Below are 21,092 nucleotides of genomic sequence, written 5' to 3'. Positions count from 1 at the left end.
TCAGGGCTCTGCTGGGGCCAGCAGGGCAGGAGAGGGGTTGGGTCCTTGACCCTGCTCCCCTGCCTCCCCAGCCCCTGCTGCCTGCCCACGCCGGGGCAACTCTGTCTGTGGCTCCAGCTCCGTGCTGCCTCTGTCCTGCCCTTCAGGCCTAAATCGGTCTCCAGCACCTCACTCGCACTTGGAAAGTGGCCATCTGTACCTCTGTGCCTCTGGCCTTGACCCCCTGGGTGGGCACCCGGCACTGGGTCAGGGCGGTTCTCAACCTTGCTCTGTAGCTGTGGGCTCTGGGGCAGCTGGCGACCCCATCCAGCCTCCCTCCACTCATTTGCCAATGTGTCAGGGTGGCCTCCACCTTAAGGCAGCTGTGAGGACCACTTCTTGAGACTGCATCTGTGTGGATCTGAGGCTGAGGGGCAGCCAGTGACATGTGGAAGAAAGGAGGTGGACCCATGGAGCCCCCAGCATGCCCTGTAGGCACTGCCCTTCAAGTGGGTGGCACTGGGAACCTTTGCCTCCTGCCCACCGTGGGTCCCTTGAAGCCCATCTGGGGTTCCACGATCCAGCAGGTGAGTGAGGTGTGCAGCATGATGTGAGCTCAGACACGGAGCCAGTCTGCCACCGCCCGGTGGATGTTGCTCACTCTGTAAACTGCCCTGCAGCTGCCTAGAGCAGAGGTGCATCCCGACCCATGAGACACTCAGAGATTGACCCGGGACTCTGAGGACATCACTGGAAGAGCAGCCAAGTATGATGATGTCCTCCTTTGAAATCTTTATTTTTAAAAACTCTTAAATTTACAAAATAAATGAACTGATGGCTTATTAAAACAGCAGTTCCCCTACCATATTTAAATTCATTTTTATATCTTGACAAGCTATAGGATTTGTAATCAAATGTGAGGGTTGAGAACTGCTGCTGATAGAAAATCAGTCAAGGAAGGAAAAAACATCTCTTTATGTTGTTCAATGACATAAACCGAGGGTGGGCATGTTATTTTTGGGTCGGTTCGCCGCCTGGGGAGGCCGGGGGCACAGGCAGCTGGAACTGTGGCATGGTAGCGCCTTGTGACCGAGCTCATGCAGGTCTGGCTGGCTTGTTTTGTTCCCAGCAGTGTGCTCTTTCTGCATGGAGCACGTATTATTTTCATGATCAGCAAAATACCAGCTCGTGTGGGTTCTTACCCGGCAGACAGCGCAGGGAATCTGCGTCCCACCTGGGTGACTCCGTCCTACCTGTTCTTGGCTCTGTGTTCATTCGCCAGGGCTACCATTAACAAAACACCACAGATCAGGCAGGAATTTCTTTCTCTCAGTTCTGGAGCTGGGAGTCTGAGATCAGGGGGCCAGCAGGGTTGGCCTCTCTTGTGAATGGCCACCTTCTCTCTGTGTCCTCTCGTGGTCTTCCCTCTGTGCCTGGTCACGCATTGCCCTGCTCTGATCATGCCCCAAGCAGTGGACATCAATGTACCTGTCCACGCGAGCTGAACGAGCAGAGACAGAAATGCGATCCTATTGTTTTTGTTTTGTTTTTGTTTTTGTTTTTGTTTTTTTGAGACAGAGTCTTCGCTCTGTCACCCAGGCTGGAGTGCAGTGGCGCGATCTTGGCTCACTGCAAGCTCCGCCTCCCGGGTTCACGCCATTTTCCTGCCTCAGCCTCCCGAGTAGCTGGGACTACAGGCGCCCGCCACCACGCCTGGCTAATTTTTTTGTATTTTTAATAGAGACGGAGTTTCACTGTATTAGCCAGGATGGTCTCGATCTCCTGACTTCGTGATCCACCCGCCTCGGCCTCCCAAAGTGCTGGGATTACAGGCGTGAGCCACTGCACCAGGCCCTGATCCTATGGTTAAACTCTAAAGTGCTGGCTGGTAGCACCGGCAGAACAGTTTGTATGCCGTTCCAAATACGTGACTTTAATTATGCTGTTGGATATTTGCACTGTGGCAGCCACTTATAAAGGCTGGTCAGATACAACTGAGGCTCCATTCCAAGGGCAGTGGACACTGGCTTTGCAGTGACCAGGCCAGACCTGGTGCTCCTGCCTGGGAATGGGGGCTTCTTAGACACAGAAGGAGACTAGAGGCTGTGCTGGATGCTGGTGCTGGGGGAAAATCCCCGTGGGACGTGGCATTCATGGGAGGACAAAAGGAGGGCCGGAAAAAATCCCAGGGTGCAGGCGGCTGGAGTCACGCATTGCCTTTGTTCTCTAGCAGTGGGGTGCAGGGTCCGCTGGCGGCAGTTAGAGACTGAGCAAAGTAAATGCACTTGAAAGAGCTTTGGGAGGTGGAACTGTGAGGAGTCAGAGAACAAGATGGGATGAGACATGAGCTCTGATGTGCCTGTGTGGAGTGGACACCGCCAGGGCCCCCACGCTGGCTCTGCAGGTGGCACCCAGGCCAGACCCTGCACCCACGCTGCCAGGGCTGAGACCTTGGAGACTTGGATTTAGAGCTGATTACTCCAAGTCTGCCTAACAGGGTGAGGCAGAGGCTGTGCAGATTCGCATCTATGGAAGATGCACGGACGGAGAGCCCTTGGAAGCGGGCCGGGCCCAGGCCGTGTGCGTGCGGTGACAGCTGCTTGGCATCACACACCAAGGCGGATGTGGGAGGGCTGCCTATGATCATGAAAAACCTGAAATATGAAAATGTGAAGAATAGGAGAGAACAGCAGTTTGCCACAGCAGGGCCCTGGCCAGCACTCCGCACGGTGCTCTGATGACTTGAGAAATTTTGTGGAAGCTGGGAGAAAGAAAGAGCTTACAAAGCAGTTTGTATGACAGTATCTTGTTTTTGTAAGGGACAGTGGGATGATTGATGATAGGTTTTCTTTTTCCTTTTCCATGTTTTCTGATTAATCAGCATCAAACATTGCTATTTTTGATTGTAGTAAAATATGCATAACATAAACTTTACCCCCATGTTTACCTTTTTTTTTTTTTTTTTTTGAGATGGAGTCTCACCTCACTCTATCGCTGGGGTTGGAGTGCAGTGGTGCGATCTCAGCTCACTGCAACCTCCGCCTCCTGGGTTCAAGTGATTCTCCTGCCTCAGCCTCCTGAGTAGCTGGGATTACAGGCGCCTGTCACTATGCCCAGGTAATTTTTTGTATTTTTAGTAGAGATGGCGTTTCACCATATTGTCCAGGCCGGTCTCGAACTCCTGACCTCGTGATTCGCCCGCCTCAGCCTCCCGAAGTGCCAGGATTATAGGCTGGAGCCACCGCGTCCTCCCCCATCTTCACCATTTTAAGTGTACAGCTCAGTGGCGTTAAGTACATTTCACCTTATTCTGCAACCACCACCACTGTCCAGCTAGGGCGTTTCATCTTTCCAAGCCGAAACTCTGTATCCACTAAACACCAACTCCCCAGCCCAGCACGCAGCCCCTGTCACCACTGTTCTCCTTTCTGTCTCTGAGTTTGACCACTTTAGGTAATTCATATGAGTGGAATCGTGCGGCTTTTTTTCTTTTGTGACTGGCGTATTTCACTTAGCCTAAGGTCGTTAAGGTTCAACCATGTTGTAACTTGTCAGAATTTCCTTTCTTTTAAGGCTAACATTCCACTGACCACATAAATACTGTTATTTTTATACAAAGAAAGAAGTCTGCAAGCACTGGCTTGGAACAAGCTGCGCATCTGGCGTTTTTCCATGGGTTCAACAAGCTGCGTATCTGGTGTTTTTCCGTGGGTTCAACAAGCTGCGCATCTGGCGTTTTTCCGTGGGTTCGACATCAGTGGTCCCTGCTGTGGATCACAGCTGACGCACGAGCAGTTCTCCCCGGAGCCTGTCTGTGGCGCCCCTCCCCACCTTCCTCCACCATGGGGTCATCTTGGCCTCTCCTGGGCAGAGGCCGGGGAGGAAGGCGAGTCCCTGTGGGTGCTGCGCGGGGTCAGGGGCTGTTGCCATGTGGGATCTGTGGCTTCCCAGGGTGCTCGGTCCGACCTGTCTTCTCGTTGACCCGCGTGGGGCCCGGGCATGACTGGACACGCCCCCAGGCCTCTCCTGGCACTATCTGGGTTCAGGCCGCAGAAAGGGCAGACTGCGGGACTCTGGGCTGGAGCCGCAGGACACGGGCAGCCCCTGTGGGGCCGAAGCACGTCCTCAGGCAGCCTGGCCCCTCCGAGCGGCATCACCCTGAGGTGCCTGCGTGGACACCAAGGGCAGGCCCCCCACGCTGGCTCTGCAGGCGGCGCTGGGGCTGGACCCTGCACCCACCCGGCCGGGGCTGCCCTGCACTGCTCCTTTCTGAGGTGTGTGGAACAGGAAGCTGTGACGTGGAGGGAAGTGGACGAGAGTTTCTGCTACATGTAGATTTCTAGTGAGGAACATGCAGCAGTGACTGGCTGCGGTCGGGGGCGTTCCCTTACGTGTCGGGGAGGTCCAGGTGGCTGGCAGTGCGGCCGGTGCCTCTGTTCTCCCTGATTTCCAGTCAGTTCCTGAGAAAATGGGTGGCGTCTCCAGCCGCCATTGGGGATTGGCCTGCAATTGTTTCCATGTATCTGTGGAACCGGCCCAACACCCCGCGTGGATGCCTGAGCCTGGAGACTGTACTGAACCCTGCGTAGTCTATGTTTTTCCGTACTTGCATACCAGTGACAAACTTTAATTGGTAAATTAGGCACGGTAAGAGATTACAATAATAATAGAACAGTTGTAACAATATACTGTCATAAAAGTTATGTGAACGTGGTCTCTCTCTCTCTGCCCTTTGGTGCCCGCCGTGAGATGGCGGTGAGATGGGCGGCGCAGGTATTGCAATGCAGCCTTAGGCTGCTGCTGACCTTGACCAGCCTGGCCATACCGCTGCAGTCCCATGCTGGCGACCCAGCCGGCCACTGTGTGGCTCACAGGCGGGTCGCACATACAGCGTGGATACGCTGGACAAGGGGATGGTTTGTGTCCTGGGTGGGAGGAGCAGGACGGTCTGAGAGTTTATCACCCTACTCAGAACAGCGCACAGTTTAAAACTTACGGAGTGTTTGTGAATGGAGTTTTCCGTTTAATATTTTTGGAGTGCAGTTGACCTCTGGTCATTGAAATCGTGGAAAGTGAAACTGAGATTCAGGGGTGGCTATGGCATTTCTTCTTCCAGCTCTGTCAGCTTTTGCCTGGTGTAACGTGAAGGAAGCTTTTTGGCCGGGTGCATTCACATTGAGGGTTGCTCTGGCTCCTTGGGGAGCTGACCCCTTCCTTCTCTCTCTCTGATGAGTTCCTTGCTCGGAGGCTGGCTGGGTCTGGTGCTGACATAGCCTCCCCAGCTTCCTTTTGGCCAGCGCTTGCCTGGCTCACCTTTTTCCCCTTTTGCTTTCGACTTACCTACCTGTATCAGTATATTTGAAGTAAGTTTCTTGTAGATGGCATATGGTTGGGTTAGGATTTTATTTATCTATTCTGACAACCTCTTCTAATTGGTGTTTTTAGATTATTATGATAGTGTAATTATCAATGTGTTTCGATTCAGGTTTACCATTTTATTATCTGACTTCTGTTAGATCACTATCTTTATCATTGCTCTATTTCCTTTTAGGTTTTTAAAAACATATTGTAGTATTCTGTTTTAATTTATTCTCAATTATATGTTATCTATTTTGCTTTGGATAGCTTTTTTAAAAAGTATGTTAATTTTTCTTTTTTTAAAAGAGGCAGGATTTCACTGTGTTGCCCAGACAGGCCCTGAACTCCTGGACTCAATCCATCCTCCCTTCTCAGCCTCCCAAGTAGCTGGGACTGCAGCGCCTGGCTGTACAGCTTTCTTCGGTGGTTGCTCTAAGGATTTCGAAGTCCATGCGTATTAACATTTCATATTCTGCTGAGGATCTGAAAAGTCTGCTTTTTACTACTTCTAGTGGGACATAGAAATCTTACCCCATCCAGGTTTCCCCTCCCCCTTTTAGATTACAGTTGTCTTGTTTATATGATTTATACAATTACATACCTAGAAATATTTTATAATTTACATGTTATGTATTTGTGTAATTTACATTTATGTACACTGAAAGGCCCATTAGACAGTACTTTGATTTTTGCTTTTAACCGCCAAGCACTTTGGAAGAGCTGTGGGGTCGTCGTGTGTCCTGCGCCCTCGCCGCTTAGCCTGCCTACTGCCTCTGCTTTGTGGTTCGTGGTCCATGCCTCCTTCCACCTCCCTTCCTGTCAGCCGGTACCACTGGCCAGCATGCTCTTTATTTTCCTCCTCTGCCCACGTCCTGGCTTCACCTTCCTTCCTGGAAGACACGTTCCCACCTTGAGGGAGGATCCCAAGTTGGCACCTCCCCGCTTTAGGCTTAGGCGCATTGTGCCCGCCCTCCGGCCTGCCTGGTCCCCTGGGGGAATCCATGGCCCTCCTGCTGTTGCTCTGTGCTCTGCCGGGCGTCATTTCTCCTGCTGTTTTCAAGATCCGTTTTCCTTTATCTTTAGTGTTCAGCAGTTTAACCGTGATGTGTCTGGGTGTGGATTTCTTGTTTGTCTTGTTTGGGATCCATAGAGCTTCTTGAATCTGTAGACAAAAGACTTTCTCCAAATTTAGGGTGTTTTCTGTCATTTTTTTCAGCTGTTTTTCATCGCTGCTTGGTTTCCCCTTTTCCTTTTGCACTCTCATGGCACAGATGTTAGACCTTCTCTCTTGTCCCGAACATCCCGAAAATTTTTTCAACCTTTTTTCTCTCTGGTATTCAGATTAGAAAACTTACATTGCTCTATCTTCAAGTTCACTGAATCTTTCCTGAGGTTTTTTGTTTTTTTTTTTTTTTTTTTACATTTCAGTAGTGTGTCTTTTAGTTTTGAAATTTCCATTTGGTTCTTCTTTATATCTTGTTTTGTTTGCCTTTTGCTGATTTCCATTTTTTCATTCAGTTTGGGAGTGTTACAATCGTTAGAGCATTTCATAGCACAGTAGTTGCTTTAAAGTCGGGTGGATAATTGCAGCACCTGTGTTATTTTGGCATCTGTTGACTCTCTTTTCCTGTAGGAGCCCATACATTCCTCGTTCTTTGTGTGCTGAGTAATCTGGGCTGTAAGTGGATGGTTGGATGTTATGATATGAGATCTGGGTCTTGTTAAAATCCTAGGAGGATGTTGATATTTTTATTTTAGAAAGCAAACACCCTGAGGAGACTTGGGCTGTGGTTCTGACTTGCCTTCAGTGGGTGGCAGCTCCATGTCAATTCTGGCTTCACAGCCTCCTGCACTGCCACTTGGACCTGCCCCCTGTGTGCCGCTGGTGGCTGTCTGGCTGTGGTCTCAGGGTTTGGGGTGTGAAGAGGATCAGATCCACACCCCTGCAGCTTGAGGATGGGCTTGAAGCTCATGAGCAATTTTGTCGGCTGGCTCTTCTGAGCTGCTTCCTCTCCACACTGCCACTGGGGCTTCCTGGGTCCCTGGAGCTTCCCTTCTCCACCCTCAGCCAGTGCAGTGGGACTGACTACCCGTTCCACTGTGCACCTCCATGCCTGCGCCAGTGCTGGAGGAGGGATTTGGGGCTCCTTCTGTTCAGTGTCTCCTCCAGGCCACCTGCTGCTCTTTCCTTCATAGAATGTGGCTCAGCTGCCCCTGGTCCCATCCCAGGGCAGAGCTCCTCCTGAGTACCCTTGAGACTGGAACAGATTCAGCAGAAGGCAGATTGCCCCCTCTCCCTGGAGCTGGCTCTGAAGGTGTGTTTAGACGATGTCTGCCTTCATTTCTGCACCTCTGCTCCAGCTGCGGTGTGGCACTTTCTGTCCCCTGCAGCAGCCCCATACTCCTTGCAATCTCAGCCTGTCTGTGCAGCTAGACAGCTGGTGTTGGGCGGCAGGGCGCTCGTCTTTTCCATGTCAGGCCCTAGTGTGTTTGGAGGCACCTCCTGGGAGGTGGCTGCATTTAGGGAGGCTCTGCTGGGCAGATGTGGCATTGGAGAGGCGCTGCCCCTCCAGCACTTTGAGGGGGTCGTCAGACCCTCGAGAGAGTCCTCAGCACCAGCAACTCAGGACGGCGGCCCCCATGGTGGGAAGGATGGCAGGAGCCATGTCCCCCATACTGTGACCCTCCTGGAGGCCAGGAGAGCCTGTTCTCAGCGAGTGTGGAAGGATAAGCTGCACAGGGCCTCCCAGCCTGCTGGTCCGCGTGCCCTGAGAGAGACACGAAACTCCCAAGGACTGATCATGCCCGTGTCAGCCATGTCCGGTGCCTTCGGGAGAGCGGGAAGGGGTTAGAGGCCTGGGTACCCAACCTGGAAGCTTGTTGGGTGTCCCCTCCTTCTCCTCACAGAACAGGGGTCCTTATGTGTTGTTCCAGCCCAGGATGGCGGCCCAGGTGACTCTGGAGGACGCGCTGTCCAACGTGGACCTCCTAGAGGAGCTGCCCCTGCCCGACCAGCAGCCCTGCATCGAGCCCCCGCCATCCTCGCTGCTCTACCAGGTGGGTGCCCAGCAGCTGCAGGGCGCACAGCCTGTGCTCCGACCCCACATGATGTTTTTCTCTTCCTTTCCTTCAGCCAAATTTCAACACTAACTTTGAAGACAGAAATGCATTTGTTACTGGCATCGCAAGATACATCGAACAAGCCACCGTCCACTCTAGCATGGTAACGTTGCGGTGTGTCTTTGTTTCTCTCTGCAGAGAAGGGCGTGTTTGAAGGACAGATGTATACTTTTTGGTATTATCCCAATAGACTATGCAGTGAGGAAAAAGAGAAGAAAATGAATGAAATGCCTTATATTTTTAAGACAGTCTTTGCTTTTCTTAGTATAAAAACAATACATGCTGGTTCTGAAAATTCAATGTCTCTGGCCCAGAGAAAACCTTTGTCAGCATTTCAAGGGTGCGCCTGCCCTGTTAATGCTCATTCCCTCTCCAGATCTGCACCCACACACACCAGGTATGTGCCCATATGAGATTTAGATGTATGAATGAATTGCATTGTTATTATAGTTCTGCTTTTTTTTTTGAGACAGAGTCTTGCTCTGCCACCCAGGCTGGAGTACAGTGGCGCGATCTTGGTTCACTGCAACCTCCGCCTCCCAGGTTCAAGCAGTTCTTGTGCCTCAGCCTCCCGAGTAGCTGGGACTACTGGCGCCCACCACTACGCCCAGCTAATTTTTGCATTTTTAGTAGAGACAGGGTTTCACCATGTTGGTTGGGCTGGTCTCGAACTCCTGACCTCAAGTGATCTGCCCACCTTAGCCTCCCAAAGCGCTGGGATTACAGGCATGAGCCACCACACCTAGCTAGTTCTGCATTTTAATGATCTCATGAACAGGTTTTCTTTCTTTCTTTTTTTTTTTTTTGAGATGGTCTCACTCAGGTTGCCCAGGCTAGAGTGCAGTGGTGTGATTAGGGCTCCCTGCAGCCTCAACCTCCCGGGTTCAAGCAATCCTCCCACCTCTGCCTCCTGAGTAGCTGGGACTACAGGCACACACCACCATGCCCATCTACTTTTTTGTGTTTTTTGTAGAGGCGAGGTCTCACCATGTTGCCCAGGTTGGTCTTGAATTCCTGGACTCAAGGAATCCGCCTGCCCAGCCTCCCAAAGTACTGGGATTACAGCCTGAGCCACTGCACCTAGACAAGAATATTTTCATGCCATGAAAATGTGCTAGAGAAAGCAATCCTTAATGGCTACGTAAACCATTTTGTAAATGTCCACAATTCAACTATTTTTGCGCATTGACTTCCTCTTTTATGTCATATAATAAAAAAATGCTGTAGGCTGGGCGCAGTGGCCCATGCCTGTAATCCCAGCATTTTGGGAGGCCAAAGTGGGCAGATCACCTAAGGTCAGGAGTTCGAGACCAGCCTGGCCAACATGGTGAAACCCTGTCTCTACAAAAAAAAAAAATACAAAAATTAACCAGGCATGGTGGTGTGCACACCTGTAATCCCAGCTACTCAGGAGGCTGAGGCAAGAGAATTGCTTGAACCCGGGAGGCAGAGGTTGCAGTGAGCTGAGATCGTGCCACTGCACTCCAGCCTGGGGGACAGAGCAAGACTCGTCTCAAAAAAAAAAAACAAAACTGTGATGAACGTCTCACTAAATAAAGGCTAGATTTAAGAGCATCTATTTGATTTTTACCAAAGGAAACGATGTTAAAGAATGGAAAGCAAAAGCAGTTTTACAGCAGTGATGACAGTCCTCTTCCCATGGACTCTCTACCTAGATTTTAAGTGCTGTGGGCGTGCTCCTAACTTTTCCTCCTGCACACCCGGGGCTGGCAGCCCTGCCTCTAGTCCTCTCTGGGACCGGGAGGCCCTGTGAGCCAGTGAGGAGGCCATGGGGATCCTGTGTGTGCTCACACCGGGGAGGGCGTCTGCCCTGAGCCCTTCCTCTGTGTTCCCAACTGCAGGTCTCATGGCCAGCAGGTTGTTGAGGACTGGGTGGAGCCAAGGTGTAACGCCTGTGGCACCCCTCAGAGATGCCTGCGTGTCACTGACACCCCTCTCGCCTGCAGAAGCCATGGGGTGTTTTGGGTGGTCATTGTGGCCCCCAGCGCCGCACCTCAGTGTCACTAGCTTCTGGCAGCCGTCTCTTGGCACACAGGCCACAGTGCTTAGGAGAGTTTGTGGCGCTTTGTCTGGATTTTAGCAACTGGCATCTGCTTTTCATGCTAGTTCCCCCGCCTGCCTTTGATTTGCCCTGTGTTCCATTGCAGAACGAGATGCTGGAGGAGGGCCAAGAATATGCTGTCATGCTGTACACCTGGAGGAGCTGCTCCCGGGCCATCCCACAGGTGCCACGCTCGCCTGGCTCTTCCCCTCTAGCCACACCCTGCCAGGCCCCTGCCACACCACACCCCTGCCCCTGCCATGCCTGGCCCACTCTCCTCCCAGTTCTCACCCCACAGCAGGGCGGGATCACTAGCTCTAGAAGCCCAGCGGCTGCTTCTGGCTGGATCGAAGCCTCTTATGTCATCCTTGTTCCTTTATTCCCAGGTGAAATGTAACGAGCAGCCTAACAGAGTGGAAATCTACGAGAAAACCGTGGAGGTTCTGGAGCCTGAGGTCACAAAACTGATGAATTTCATGTACTTCCAGGTAAAATGGCAAATAATCTGGGGGGTGTAACACCGAGGGGTGGGTTGCTGACCCCTTCCTACCCATCACTGTCACTGTGAACAACCTGAACAGAGTGCCTGCAAATTAAAGCAACCAGTTTCTGAGACAAAAGGGACCAAGCCTTTGACAGTCTAAAGTTCCTCATGCCCTTTTGGAATCAACGCTCCTTTTGTGGTTCACTTCTCTGAGAGTGATTTTGTGTTTCCTTCATGGAGCCTGCTTTCTGTCAGTTTCAAGTACAATGCTTTGACTTTTTGCCAGTTTGTACTTTTTTTTTTTTTTTTTTTTTTTGAGACAGAGTCTTGCTTTTTCGCCCTGGCTAGAGTGCAATGGCATGATCTTGGCTCACTGCAACCTCCGCCTCCCAGGTTCAAGCGATTCTCCTGCCTCAGCCTCCTGAGTAGCTGGGATTACAGGTGCCCGCCACCACGCCCAGCTAATTTTTGTATTTTTAGTGGAGACAGGGTTTCACCATGTTGGCCAAGCTGGTTTTGAACTCCTGACCTCAGGTGATCTGCCCATCTTGGCCTCCCAAAATGCTGGGATTACAGGTGGAGCCACCACGCCTGGCCAGTTTGTACTTTTGATTCGTCTGCTCTTTCAGGTATTTTCTTGCTGTTAGCCTCACCCTGACTGTCCATTCCTGGTGGTCCTCACCCTGGCCTTGGTTAGGCAAGAAGTAGCCACATGGAAGGGGCTTGCTGCTTTTTAAAGAAGTATTTTGGAAACATCCAGATTTTTTATGATGATGTCCTTCAGCAAAGGGAGGAGATGGAACTAACTGGGAGATGAATTTTTGTTTTACCTTGAAAGTTACCAAGAGGAAAAAAATCTCTCCCACTTTTCACTTCTGAAAGTTAGAACATCTGAATTTTACAGGCGTTTTATTGGAGCATTTTGCTCAGTAATTTTGCTGGAATAATCAGCAAGATTTTGTTACTTTAGTGATGTAGTTGGTAAAGTGCAAGTCAAGTAATGATGGTGCAGAGCAGGCAGTGGGAGCTGCTTTCAGGAAGGGGTCTGGTTGCCCACATTGTAAACACTTGGACCTGGAGCCTCACTGGGCAGATCGTTTCTCATCGAGGAGCAGTGACTGCAGGTGCTTGAAGGAGGGACATGGGCTTGGCTCCTCACTGACCTGCAGCTTTCTGCCCTCCTGCTTCCTCTGCACAGAGAAACGCCATTGAGCGTTTCTGCGGGGAGGTGAGGCGCCTGTGCCATGCCGAGAGGAGGAAGGACTTCGTGTCAGAAGCCTACCTGATCACACTGGGCAAGTTCATCAACATGTTCGCTGTGCTGGACGAGCTGAAGAACATGAAGTGCAGTGTGAAGAACGACCACTCAGCGTACAAGAGGTGAGCGCCGGCCTCGCGCACTGCGGGCCCTCCCGAGAGCACCCAGCTCAGTGGCCTGCCTTGTGCACAGCAGGTGTGCGTCTTTGTTTGCTGAAGTCGTCACTTCTGGTAGGCAGCAGCTACGTCTCAGTATCAGGGCTGTGTGAGCACCTGCTTCGAGGGATAAGGTGAAGGGAGCCAGCAGATAAGTGCATATCGTGGCTTTGCACAGCTAGAGCAGGCTCTTTGTGCCCTGGCTGTCCTCAGATGTCACAGCGGACCTTCGAGCCCCTGGGAAGACAGACATGCACAAGATGTAGGCCTAGCTCACAGAGCACAGGCATCTGGCTCAGGGAGCATCTTGGCAAGGGGGCAGGTGGCCTCTGCAGCCCACCTTGGGCATTGGGGCTGCAGTCCTCGGTGCCGGTCACTCGCCAGCGGGGGTCCCCAGCACGTGAGCACCATCCCAGCAATGTGCAGACGTGGCCCATGCACAGTCACAGGGTGTCTCGGGGTCACACTGCGCTTCCAGATCCTCTCCCTGGTGGTTTTCTTTCTGGATATAGAGAGCTTCTGGAGAAGCTAGCCTCTGGAGAGGCTGGCAAGACGAGCGGAAGAGGCAGGCATGGCCCGGTGTGTGCTTCTGGAGCAGTGTGGGGCAGTGGGTGGCCGATGGGCGTTTGGTGACACTCGGCACGCTGCCGACCGGCGTTCGGTGACACTCGGCGCGCTGCCGACCGGCGTTTGGTGACACTTGGCGCGCTGTCTCCTGATGCTCTTGCTCTGCTTCATCTGTGCTCAGTGCTTTTGAAGACATGTTTTGCTGGAATGAGATGCTAATTTCAATTTCCTCTGCTAAGTAAGGCATCTTAGCTCTAAAATTAAATTCGAAGAGACCTTACTTTGCATCTGAATATGCTCTAGTTATGTTGCATTTTAAATCATACAACTGTTGCTATGTCTTTATTTAAAAAACCCACTTGGGACAAAATGAGGCAGCAGTAGGAGTCAAGCTAGGTCAGGCAGAATTTTAAGCCTCATTCATGTGAAATAATGCAGTGTTCCATTTATCACCTAAAATCATCAGCTCTGCACAGAAGTCTAGATCTTCAGAACTAGAGAAAGGTCTCTGGAGTTGACCTGTGAGCCCCTCTTGGGGCGGAAGTCTGAAGGGTCCCTGTTTGATAACAGCATCTGTGGGATTCTAGCATCGAGACTCACTGGTCAGAGTGGGCTCCTGGTCCCAGCTGCCCAATCCAGTAGCTGTGTGATTTTAAGCAGCCTTCTCAGCCGCCGTTTTGGCTTTGTCAGGGAAATGGGGGAGGTGGTTTTCAATATTTAAAAGTATTTAAAAGTTGTGTGTGTGTGTTGTTGTTGTTTTTTTTTCCTTTTAGCACTAGCACCTTTATTCTAAAGCCTAGTCTGTAAAACAGTTTACAGATGGGGCTGCTGTGTGCAAAGCTGGGGGAAGGAGGGTTTCCCCTCTAGCGTCTTCACCACCTCCAGGTTCCCCTGAGCACCAAAGAGTGGGCCTGGGGCAGTTCCGTAGCTCTTACTGCTGCCTCTTCCTCTGACCTCTATCTGGGACCCCTGTTGGTTAACCTTCCCAGACCATCACCCCCACCCCTACCAAGACCCCCACCACACACACACGCATCTAGCTCTTTTGGCACCTGCTCGTGGCTACTAGTATAACCTCTTTTAAGTGTCAATGCCAAGATAACTCATATGGTTATGGTGAGGCTTGAGGAAAATAGAAAACAGTATCCTTGACCCTTTCCTTAGTCTCCCCACCCGCCACCTCAGCAGCTACTCAAATCAATAAAGCAAACATGGCCAGGTGCGATGGCTCACACCTGTAATCCCAGCACCTTGAGAGGCTGAGGCAGAAGGATCACTTGAGCCCAGGAATTTGAGACCAGTCTGGGTAACATAGCAAGACCCCATCTCTAAAAAAACAAGAGCAAAAAAAACTAGCTGGGTGTGGTGGCATGCACCTGTGGTCCCAGCTACTTGGGACGCTGAGGTTGGAGAATCACTTGAGCCCAGGAGGTAGAGGCTGCAGTGAGCTGTGATTGTACCACTGTATTCCAGCCTGGGTGACAGAGTGAGACCCTGTGTCTATTTTTAAAAAAAAGGAAACATGGTTTTTTCTTTTTGAGACAGAGTCTCACTGGCCCAGGCTGGAGTGTGGTGGCACAATCTTGGCTCACTGCAACCTCTGCGTCTCCTGGATTCAAGCAATTCTCCTGTCTCAGCCTCCCGAGTAGTTGGGATTACAGGTGTGAGCCACCACACCGGGCTAATTTTTATATTTTTAGTAGAGATGGGGTTTCACCATGTTGGCCAGGCTGGTGTTGAACGCCTGACCTCAAGTGATTTGCCTGCCTCCTTCTCCCAAAATGCGGGGATTACTGGCATAAGCCACCATGCCCCGCCCTGGAAACATGTTTAAAAAGGCAAGGAATGTTACTGTATCAGTTAATATTAGGTTTAACCGTATGCAATTGTTTAAAGCCCAGATAAATAACAGTGGCTTTAAAAAGATTGCAGTTTATTTCTCTGTCTCCTGAAAAGTCCTGAATTGGGTGGTCTGCAGCTGATCGAGGCTCTACGGGACCCAAGGCTCCTGTGGTCCTGCGGCTCCGCTTCAGGTGTTGCCTCCTGGTCCTAAATGGTTGCTTAAGCTCCAGCTGTCATTTCTCCATTCCAGTCAGCAGGCAGAAAGTGGGGAAAGATGGGCTCCATGCTTCCTTATGAGTAAACTTTGAGTGCTTGTCAGTATCTTGCATTATATCTCATGGCCTAGTCCTTGGTCACTTGGCCACAGCTAGCTGCAGGGTGGGCGAGGCACACGGAATGTGTGGGGCTCCCTGGAATGTGTGTTCCACAGAAATGCAGGGCTCGTTCCTAAGGAGGAAGGGGAGGAAGTGAATGTTGGTGTAGGTTATCAGCCTTTGCCTTGGTAACTCTTAAAACTAAACCCCCAAGGTTCTGGGTTGCACAGACCTATCCTTATGTGGGCCGTTTCCACTGAACTTTCTTGCGGGACAGTCCTAGATGATCAGAATCCTCACACCCCCACCTTCACCCTGCCCTGCCAGACCTCGCAGGCTTAGCATGGCCTTGCAGTATTGTATTGTTGGGCCTCACGTACGGGTGTAGCTACAAATTGGTGGCAGGCCAGGGCTCTGTCTCAGGACCTTGGACACCAGTGGTCCCTGAGGTGGCCTGGGGAGGTGTGGTCCAGAGGGTTCCCAGCAGAGAACCTCAGCAGTGCTGGCCAGCTTCATGGCAGGGTTTGTGGGAGTCACGGAGATGGCAGTGGCCCTTCTCAGACTCGGGGTCCAGGAGCCCTGTGCCCCCTAGATGAGGTGGGCGTCCACCAGTATAGGGCAGAGACCAGTGTGCAGGGACCCTGCAGGAAGCCGTCAGCTGTGACCAGCAGGGTGGAGAGCTGTCCCAGGCTGTGCAAGACACGTCTAAGTTAGCAGAAGACTGACCTGGAGTGCAGGGCCAGAGACACCTGAAAAGGCTGAAATCATAGCTGGCTTCTGAGATTGACCCACATTTCTGCAGATGACTGTAGGGGAAAGGGATCCCACTCGAACCAGGCTTTTTTTTTTTTTTTTTTTTTATGTGGCACGTTGGTGCATTTTGGGATGAATTCTTTTTGTTTTCAAAGGGCCGCTCAGTTTTTACGTAAAATGGCAGATCCACAGTCCATCCAGGAATCGCAGAATCTGTCCATGTTCCTGGCCAATCATAACAAGATCACACAGGTAAGGCTGGTGTTTGCACACTCAGGTTGATGGGCCAAGCAGCCGGCCGGGCGCCGGGCCCATGCATGAGTCTCTTGCTCTGTGTTTCAGTCTCTGCAGCAGCAGCTCGAAGTGATTTCTGGCTACGAAGAGCTCCTGGCAGATATTGTGAATCTGTGTGTGGATTACTACGAGAACAGGATGTATTTGACGCCCAGTGAGAAACACATGCTTCTCAAAGTACGTGTGTGGGGACGCTAGCCCGTGGCACTGCCGAGGGACAGCCTTACTCTTGTCAATAGGCTGGGCTTTATCTAGAATCCTTTTGACAGCTGTGTCTTATTTGCATGCTGTCATGTGTGAACAGCGTCCTGCCCTTGCACACAGCCTGCACAACAGGCTCTCAACACACCCCATGAGTGTGTCACACACTGACCCTGGGAGAAGGTGCTGGCCAGGAGGTCTGGGTCAAGGATTCTCAGCTTTTTTTTTTTTTTTTTTTAAGCTGCTTTTCGTTTTATTCTCAAGGCAGGGTGTTGATCTTGCCCAGGCTGGAGTGCAGTGGCACAATCACAGCCCAATATAGCCTCAACCTCCTGGGCTCAAGTGATCATCCCACCTCAGCCTCCTAAGTAGCTGGGACTACAGGTGCACGCCACCATGCCTCGCTAATTTTTAAATTTTTTGTAGAGAGAGAATCTTGCCATGTTGTACAGGCTGTTCTCAAACTCCTGGGCTCAAGGGACCCTCCTGCCTCAGCCTCCCAAAGCTCTGTGAATACAAGCTTGAGCCACTGCCCTTTTTATTTTTTTTTTTATTTTTGAGACAGGGCTTTGCTCTTTCACCCAGGCTCCAGTGCAATGGTGCGGACACAGCTCACTATAGCCTTGACCTCCTTGGCTCAAGTGATCTTTCTGCCTCAGGCTCCTGAGTAACTGGGACCACAGGCACTTGCACCAATGCCCAGCTAAGTTTTTGAATTTTTGTAGATATGAGGTCTCACTTTGTTGCCCTGGCTGGCCTTGAACTCCTGGGCTCAAGCAATCTTCTTGCCTTGTCCCCCACAAAGTGCTAGGATTACAGGCATAAGCCACCACGCCCCGCCAGCTTTGTGACAGAAGTTATCCAAGATTCTACTTGTCAAGCATGTGATTCCTAGGACTTTGATACCTTGTGTCACATAATTAAAGTAGCCTTTTGTTGGTTCACCATATTCTTTATTATTCTGTCCAAATTAGGAAGGTTTCCATCTGTGTTTCTCATGGGAAAGATGGGCGGCAGTTCGGCTGTTCCCTTTGCTCTCTTCTCCACCTCTGCAGGGTGGCCTTGGGGGACCCTTTGCTGGGTGTCCCACCAGCCCAGCCCCCAGACTCCTCCTGAGCAGGGGAGCACTGTCCACGGAGTGCTTTGTGACAGCAGAAACGTTGTGTCTGCACCGGCTGGTGTGGGAGCCCTGGCCATGAGCCCCTGCGGAGCACTGGAGCATGCAGGTGGCTAGTCCACGTTAAGAATTTTTAGTTTGTGACTGGGCACGGTGGCTCATGCCTGTAATCCCAGCACTTTGGGAGTTGAGGTGGGTGGATCACTTGGGGTCAGGAGTTTTACACCAGCCTGACCAACATGGTGAAACCCCATCTCTACTAAAAATACAAAAAAAATTAGCCAGGCGTGGTGGTCATGGGCGCCTGTAATCCCAGCTACTTGGGAGGCTGAGGCAGGAGAATCGCTTGAACCTGGGAGGCAGAGGTTGCAGTGAGCTGAGATGGCACCACTGCACTCCAGCCTGGGTGACAGAGCCAGACTCCATCTCAAAAACAAAAACAAAAAAAGAATTTTTAGTTTGCATACACTGAAACTTAACTGGTTACATGTGGCTGCATATTGGACATTACTTTTAATGGCAAAAAAACGCAATTACTTTTGCACCAGCTTAGTAGCTCTAGAATAGCCCTACCGCTTGGGTTAGGCTAGGGGAGAGGATTTGTTTTTTCCGCTTTTAGTGACTGACCTGGAAGCCCAGCCCCGCTTTGTATCCCAGTTTCACTGAGGATAAAATGATGCATTTCAAGCACCAGACAAGCAGCCTAAAGATAGATCTTTGTGATCTATTTCAAATTGTGCCTTCAAAGTTGTCAGCTGTAACAGTGTAAGTCCTTATGGGTAGTGAAATTCGCAGTTCTGAGCTTTGTCGCATCATTCATTTTGTGGCTTTTCAGGTCATGGGATTTGGTCTGTACCTGATGGATGGGAGTGTCAGTAACATCTATAAGTTGGATGCCAAGAAAAGAATAAACTTATCCAAAATTGACAAGTACTTCAAGGTGAGTTACATGTTTTTAGATCAATGTTTTTATTGATTTGTGTGCACTTTGAATTTTGGGGAAGTGAGCCCCTGTGTGACCGTGATCTATATCAGGAAACGCTGGGGCTGGGTGGAGTCTGGGGCATGCACGTTCTCCCGTCTGCAGAGGTGACCGCGCTTTCTCTTTCCTTTTGCCCTGTGCTGGTTTTGCCTGGGCGGAGCTTTATACAGATGGAATTGTGCTATTTGTACTCTTCTGCGTCCAGCTGCTGTCACCAGCCTCTTGTTTGTGAGGTGCATCCTGGAGGAAGCCCGTAGCTACAGCTTGTAGCTTTCGGTTGTGGTGTAGTTTTCTATCTGATGACTACACCGTAACTTATCCGTTCCAATGTTGGCGGGCTCTCGGATGTTCCCAAGTTTTGGCGCGTCCAAACAGTGCAGCTCTGGTCGACTGTCCTCTGTTGGGTGCATACCCAGGAGAGGGACCGGGGGTCACAGGCCAGATCTGTTTTCAGTGTTAGTAGTTACCTGCGGCCTGATGACGCTCCAGCACAGCTGTCCTGATCTCCGTTCCCATCAGCAGTGAGAGAATGCGCCGCTGGTGCCACATCAGTACTTAGCACTGCCTTTTTGGGGTGGGGGGATATCCTGAGGATGCGTACAGCATTGAGATTGTATTGGCTAGTGTTTCATTGTATTGGCTAGTGTTTCGTTCATGTTTCCCTAATGGCTTTCCATGTTATTAGCATGTTCCCTTCGTGATGTGCCACTTCAAGTCTTTTGCTCTTTTTTCCCTATTGATTTACAGTTCTTTATATATTCTGGATACATGTCCTTTGTTGGACACAAGTGAGTTTTTTTGTTTGTTTTGTTTTGTTTTTGAGACAGGCTCTCGCTCTGTCATCCAGGCTGGAGTGTAGCAGGCCTTGGTGATTTCTCCCACCCCAGCCTCTCAAGTAGCTGGGACTACAGGTGCTTACCATCACGCTTGGCTAGTTTTTAAACTTTTAGTAGCAACAAGATCTCCCTATGTTGCCCAGGCTGGTCTCGAACTCCTGGCCTCAAGCAGTCCTCCAGCCCTGGCCTCTCAAAGTGCCAAGATTACAGGCCTGAGCCACTGCACCTGGCCTTACGTTGTAATATACATGTATTCTCCCCTAAGAGGCCTACCCTTTCACTTTTTCCCAGCTTTATCAAGGTGTAATTGACAAGTAAAAAGTGTATGTTTATGGTATATGGTGTGATGTTTTGATACACATACACATTGTGAAATGATGAATTCAAGCTAATTTAACATGTCCATTACCTAACACACCATTTTTTTTATTTCGTGACGAGAACACTTAAGATCTACTCTTTTAGCATATTTTAAGCATTCAATGCATTGTTATTAACCATAGCTACTGTGCCATAGATGAGGTCTTCAGAACTTAACTATGCTGCGGAATTGAAACTTTATACGCTTTGACCAGTGTATTCCCTTCCTCCTCCTGCCTCCAGTAGCCTTTTCGCGTTCTCGATGGTGTCATTTGCTGAACAGAAGTTTTTCATTTTAGTGTAGTCTCATATATGAATCTTTTCATTAATGTCCACCTAAAAAATCTTTGCAGCCATCCAGCTCATGAGACGTTTCTGCTGTGTTAGCTTCTAGGAGCATTCTGTCTCCTTTTTCACCTAGATCTAATCCCCCTGGAACTGACTTCTGCGCGTGGTAGGAGGTAGGGGTTTCGCGTCCTTGGATCTTTCCCAGTATGGCTCCCCAGTTGGGCCTGCCCATTTATTGCAAAGCCCATTGTTCTGCAGTGCTGCTAAGGTCATGAATCTGTCTGTGGCTCTGTCCAGGTTCTCCGTCCTGTCCACAAGCCTCCATCCCTGCTCCAGGGCCACACTGCCTTAATTGTTGGAGCTTTCTAACAGGACTCCTAATCTGGAAGGGTGTGTCTTCCAGTTTTGTCCTTCAGGATAGTCTCAGATATCATCCCTTCACCATTGGAGATGCACGTTAGAATTGATTTCCTGATTTACACACACTGTCCCCCCAAAACCATTTTTTTTTCTTCTGGAATATTGACTGGGATTGATTATAGATCTATTTTGAGAGAATGGACATTTAAAAAATTTGAAGCCTTCCTAGGCACAAACATGATCATTTCTCCATTTACTGAGAACTTTTTCTAGAATTTTCAGGGTAGTACTTTTGTTTAGAGGTCTTGCACACTTTTTGTTAGATTTACTGATGCATTTTTTTTTTTGGATGCTGTTGCAAAGTATTTCTCTTTAAGTTTTTGTATTCTGATTGTTGCTAGTGTATAGAAATGCAGTTGGCTGGGCACGGTGGCTTATGCCTGTAATCCCAGCACTTTGGGAGGCCGAGGCGGGTGGATCATGAGGTCAGGAGATCGAGACCATCCTGGCTAACATGGTGAAACCCCGTCTCTACTAAAAATACAAAAAAGTTAGCTGGGCATGGTGGCAGTTGCCTGTAGTCCCAGCTCCTCGGGAGGCTGAGGCAGGAGAATCTCTTGAACCCTGGAGGTGGAGGTTGCAGTGACGCGAGATCACGCCACTGCACTGCAGCGCAGCCTAGTAACAGAGTGAGACTGTCTCAAAAAAAAAAAGAAAAAAAGGGCTGGGCGCGGTGATTCACGCCTGTAATTCCAGCACTTT

The 21,092-nt window shown here is 50.4% G+C and overlaps 1 protein-coding gene across 4 annotated transcripts in view; it reads left to right on the top strand.

Moving 5' to 3' along the window:
* The window catches only part of CYFIP1 (cytoplasmic FMR1 interacting protein 1), a 111,361-nt gene that overhangs the window by 25,525 nt on the left and 64,744 nt on the right, over positions 1-21,092 (top strand). For 3 of the 4 annotated variants that reach the window (XM_034951848.4, XM_034951850.3, XM_003805941.6), the window contains exons 2-9: positions 8,272-8,394; positions 8,471-8,560; positions 10,626-10,703; positions 10,906-11,007; positions 12,202-12,383; positions 16,048-16,144; positions 16,235-16,363; positions 18,340-18,444. In XM_034951848.4, coding sequence (XP_034807739.2) covers positions 8,272-8,394; positions 8,471-8,560; positions 10,626-10,703; positions 10,906-11,007; positions 12,202-12,383; positions 16,048-16,144; positions 16,235-16,363; positions 18,340-18,444 — 906 coding nt within the window. Of the gene's footprint in view, positions 1-8,244; positions 8,395-8,470; positions 8,561-10,625; positions 10,704-10,905; positions 11,008-12,201; positions 12,384-16,047; positions 16,145-16,234; positions 16,364-18,339; positions 18,445-21,092 lie in introns of all 4 variants that reach the window. The other variant, XM_008976968.6, reaches the window with a different exon arrangement.

This window comes from Pan paniscus, chromosome 16 (assembly GCF_029289425.2).
Source record: "Pan paniscus chromosome 16, NHGRI_mPanPan1-v2.0_pri, whole genome shotgun sequence".
Taxonomy (NCBI): domain Eukaryota; kingdom Metazoa; phylum Chordata; class Mammalia; order Primates; family Hominidae; genus Pan; species Pan paniscus.
The sequence above is the reverse complement of the archived record's forward strand: the minus strand, read 5'-3'. Positions and strand labels throughout refer to the sequence as shown.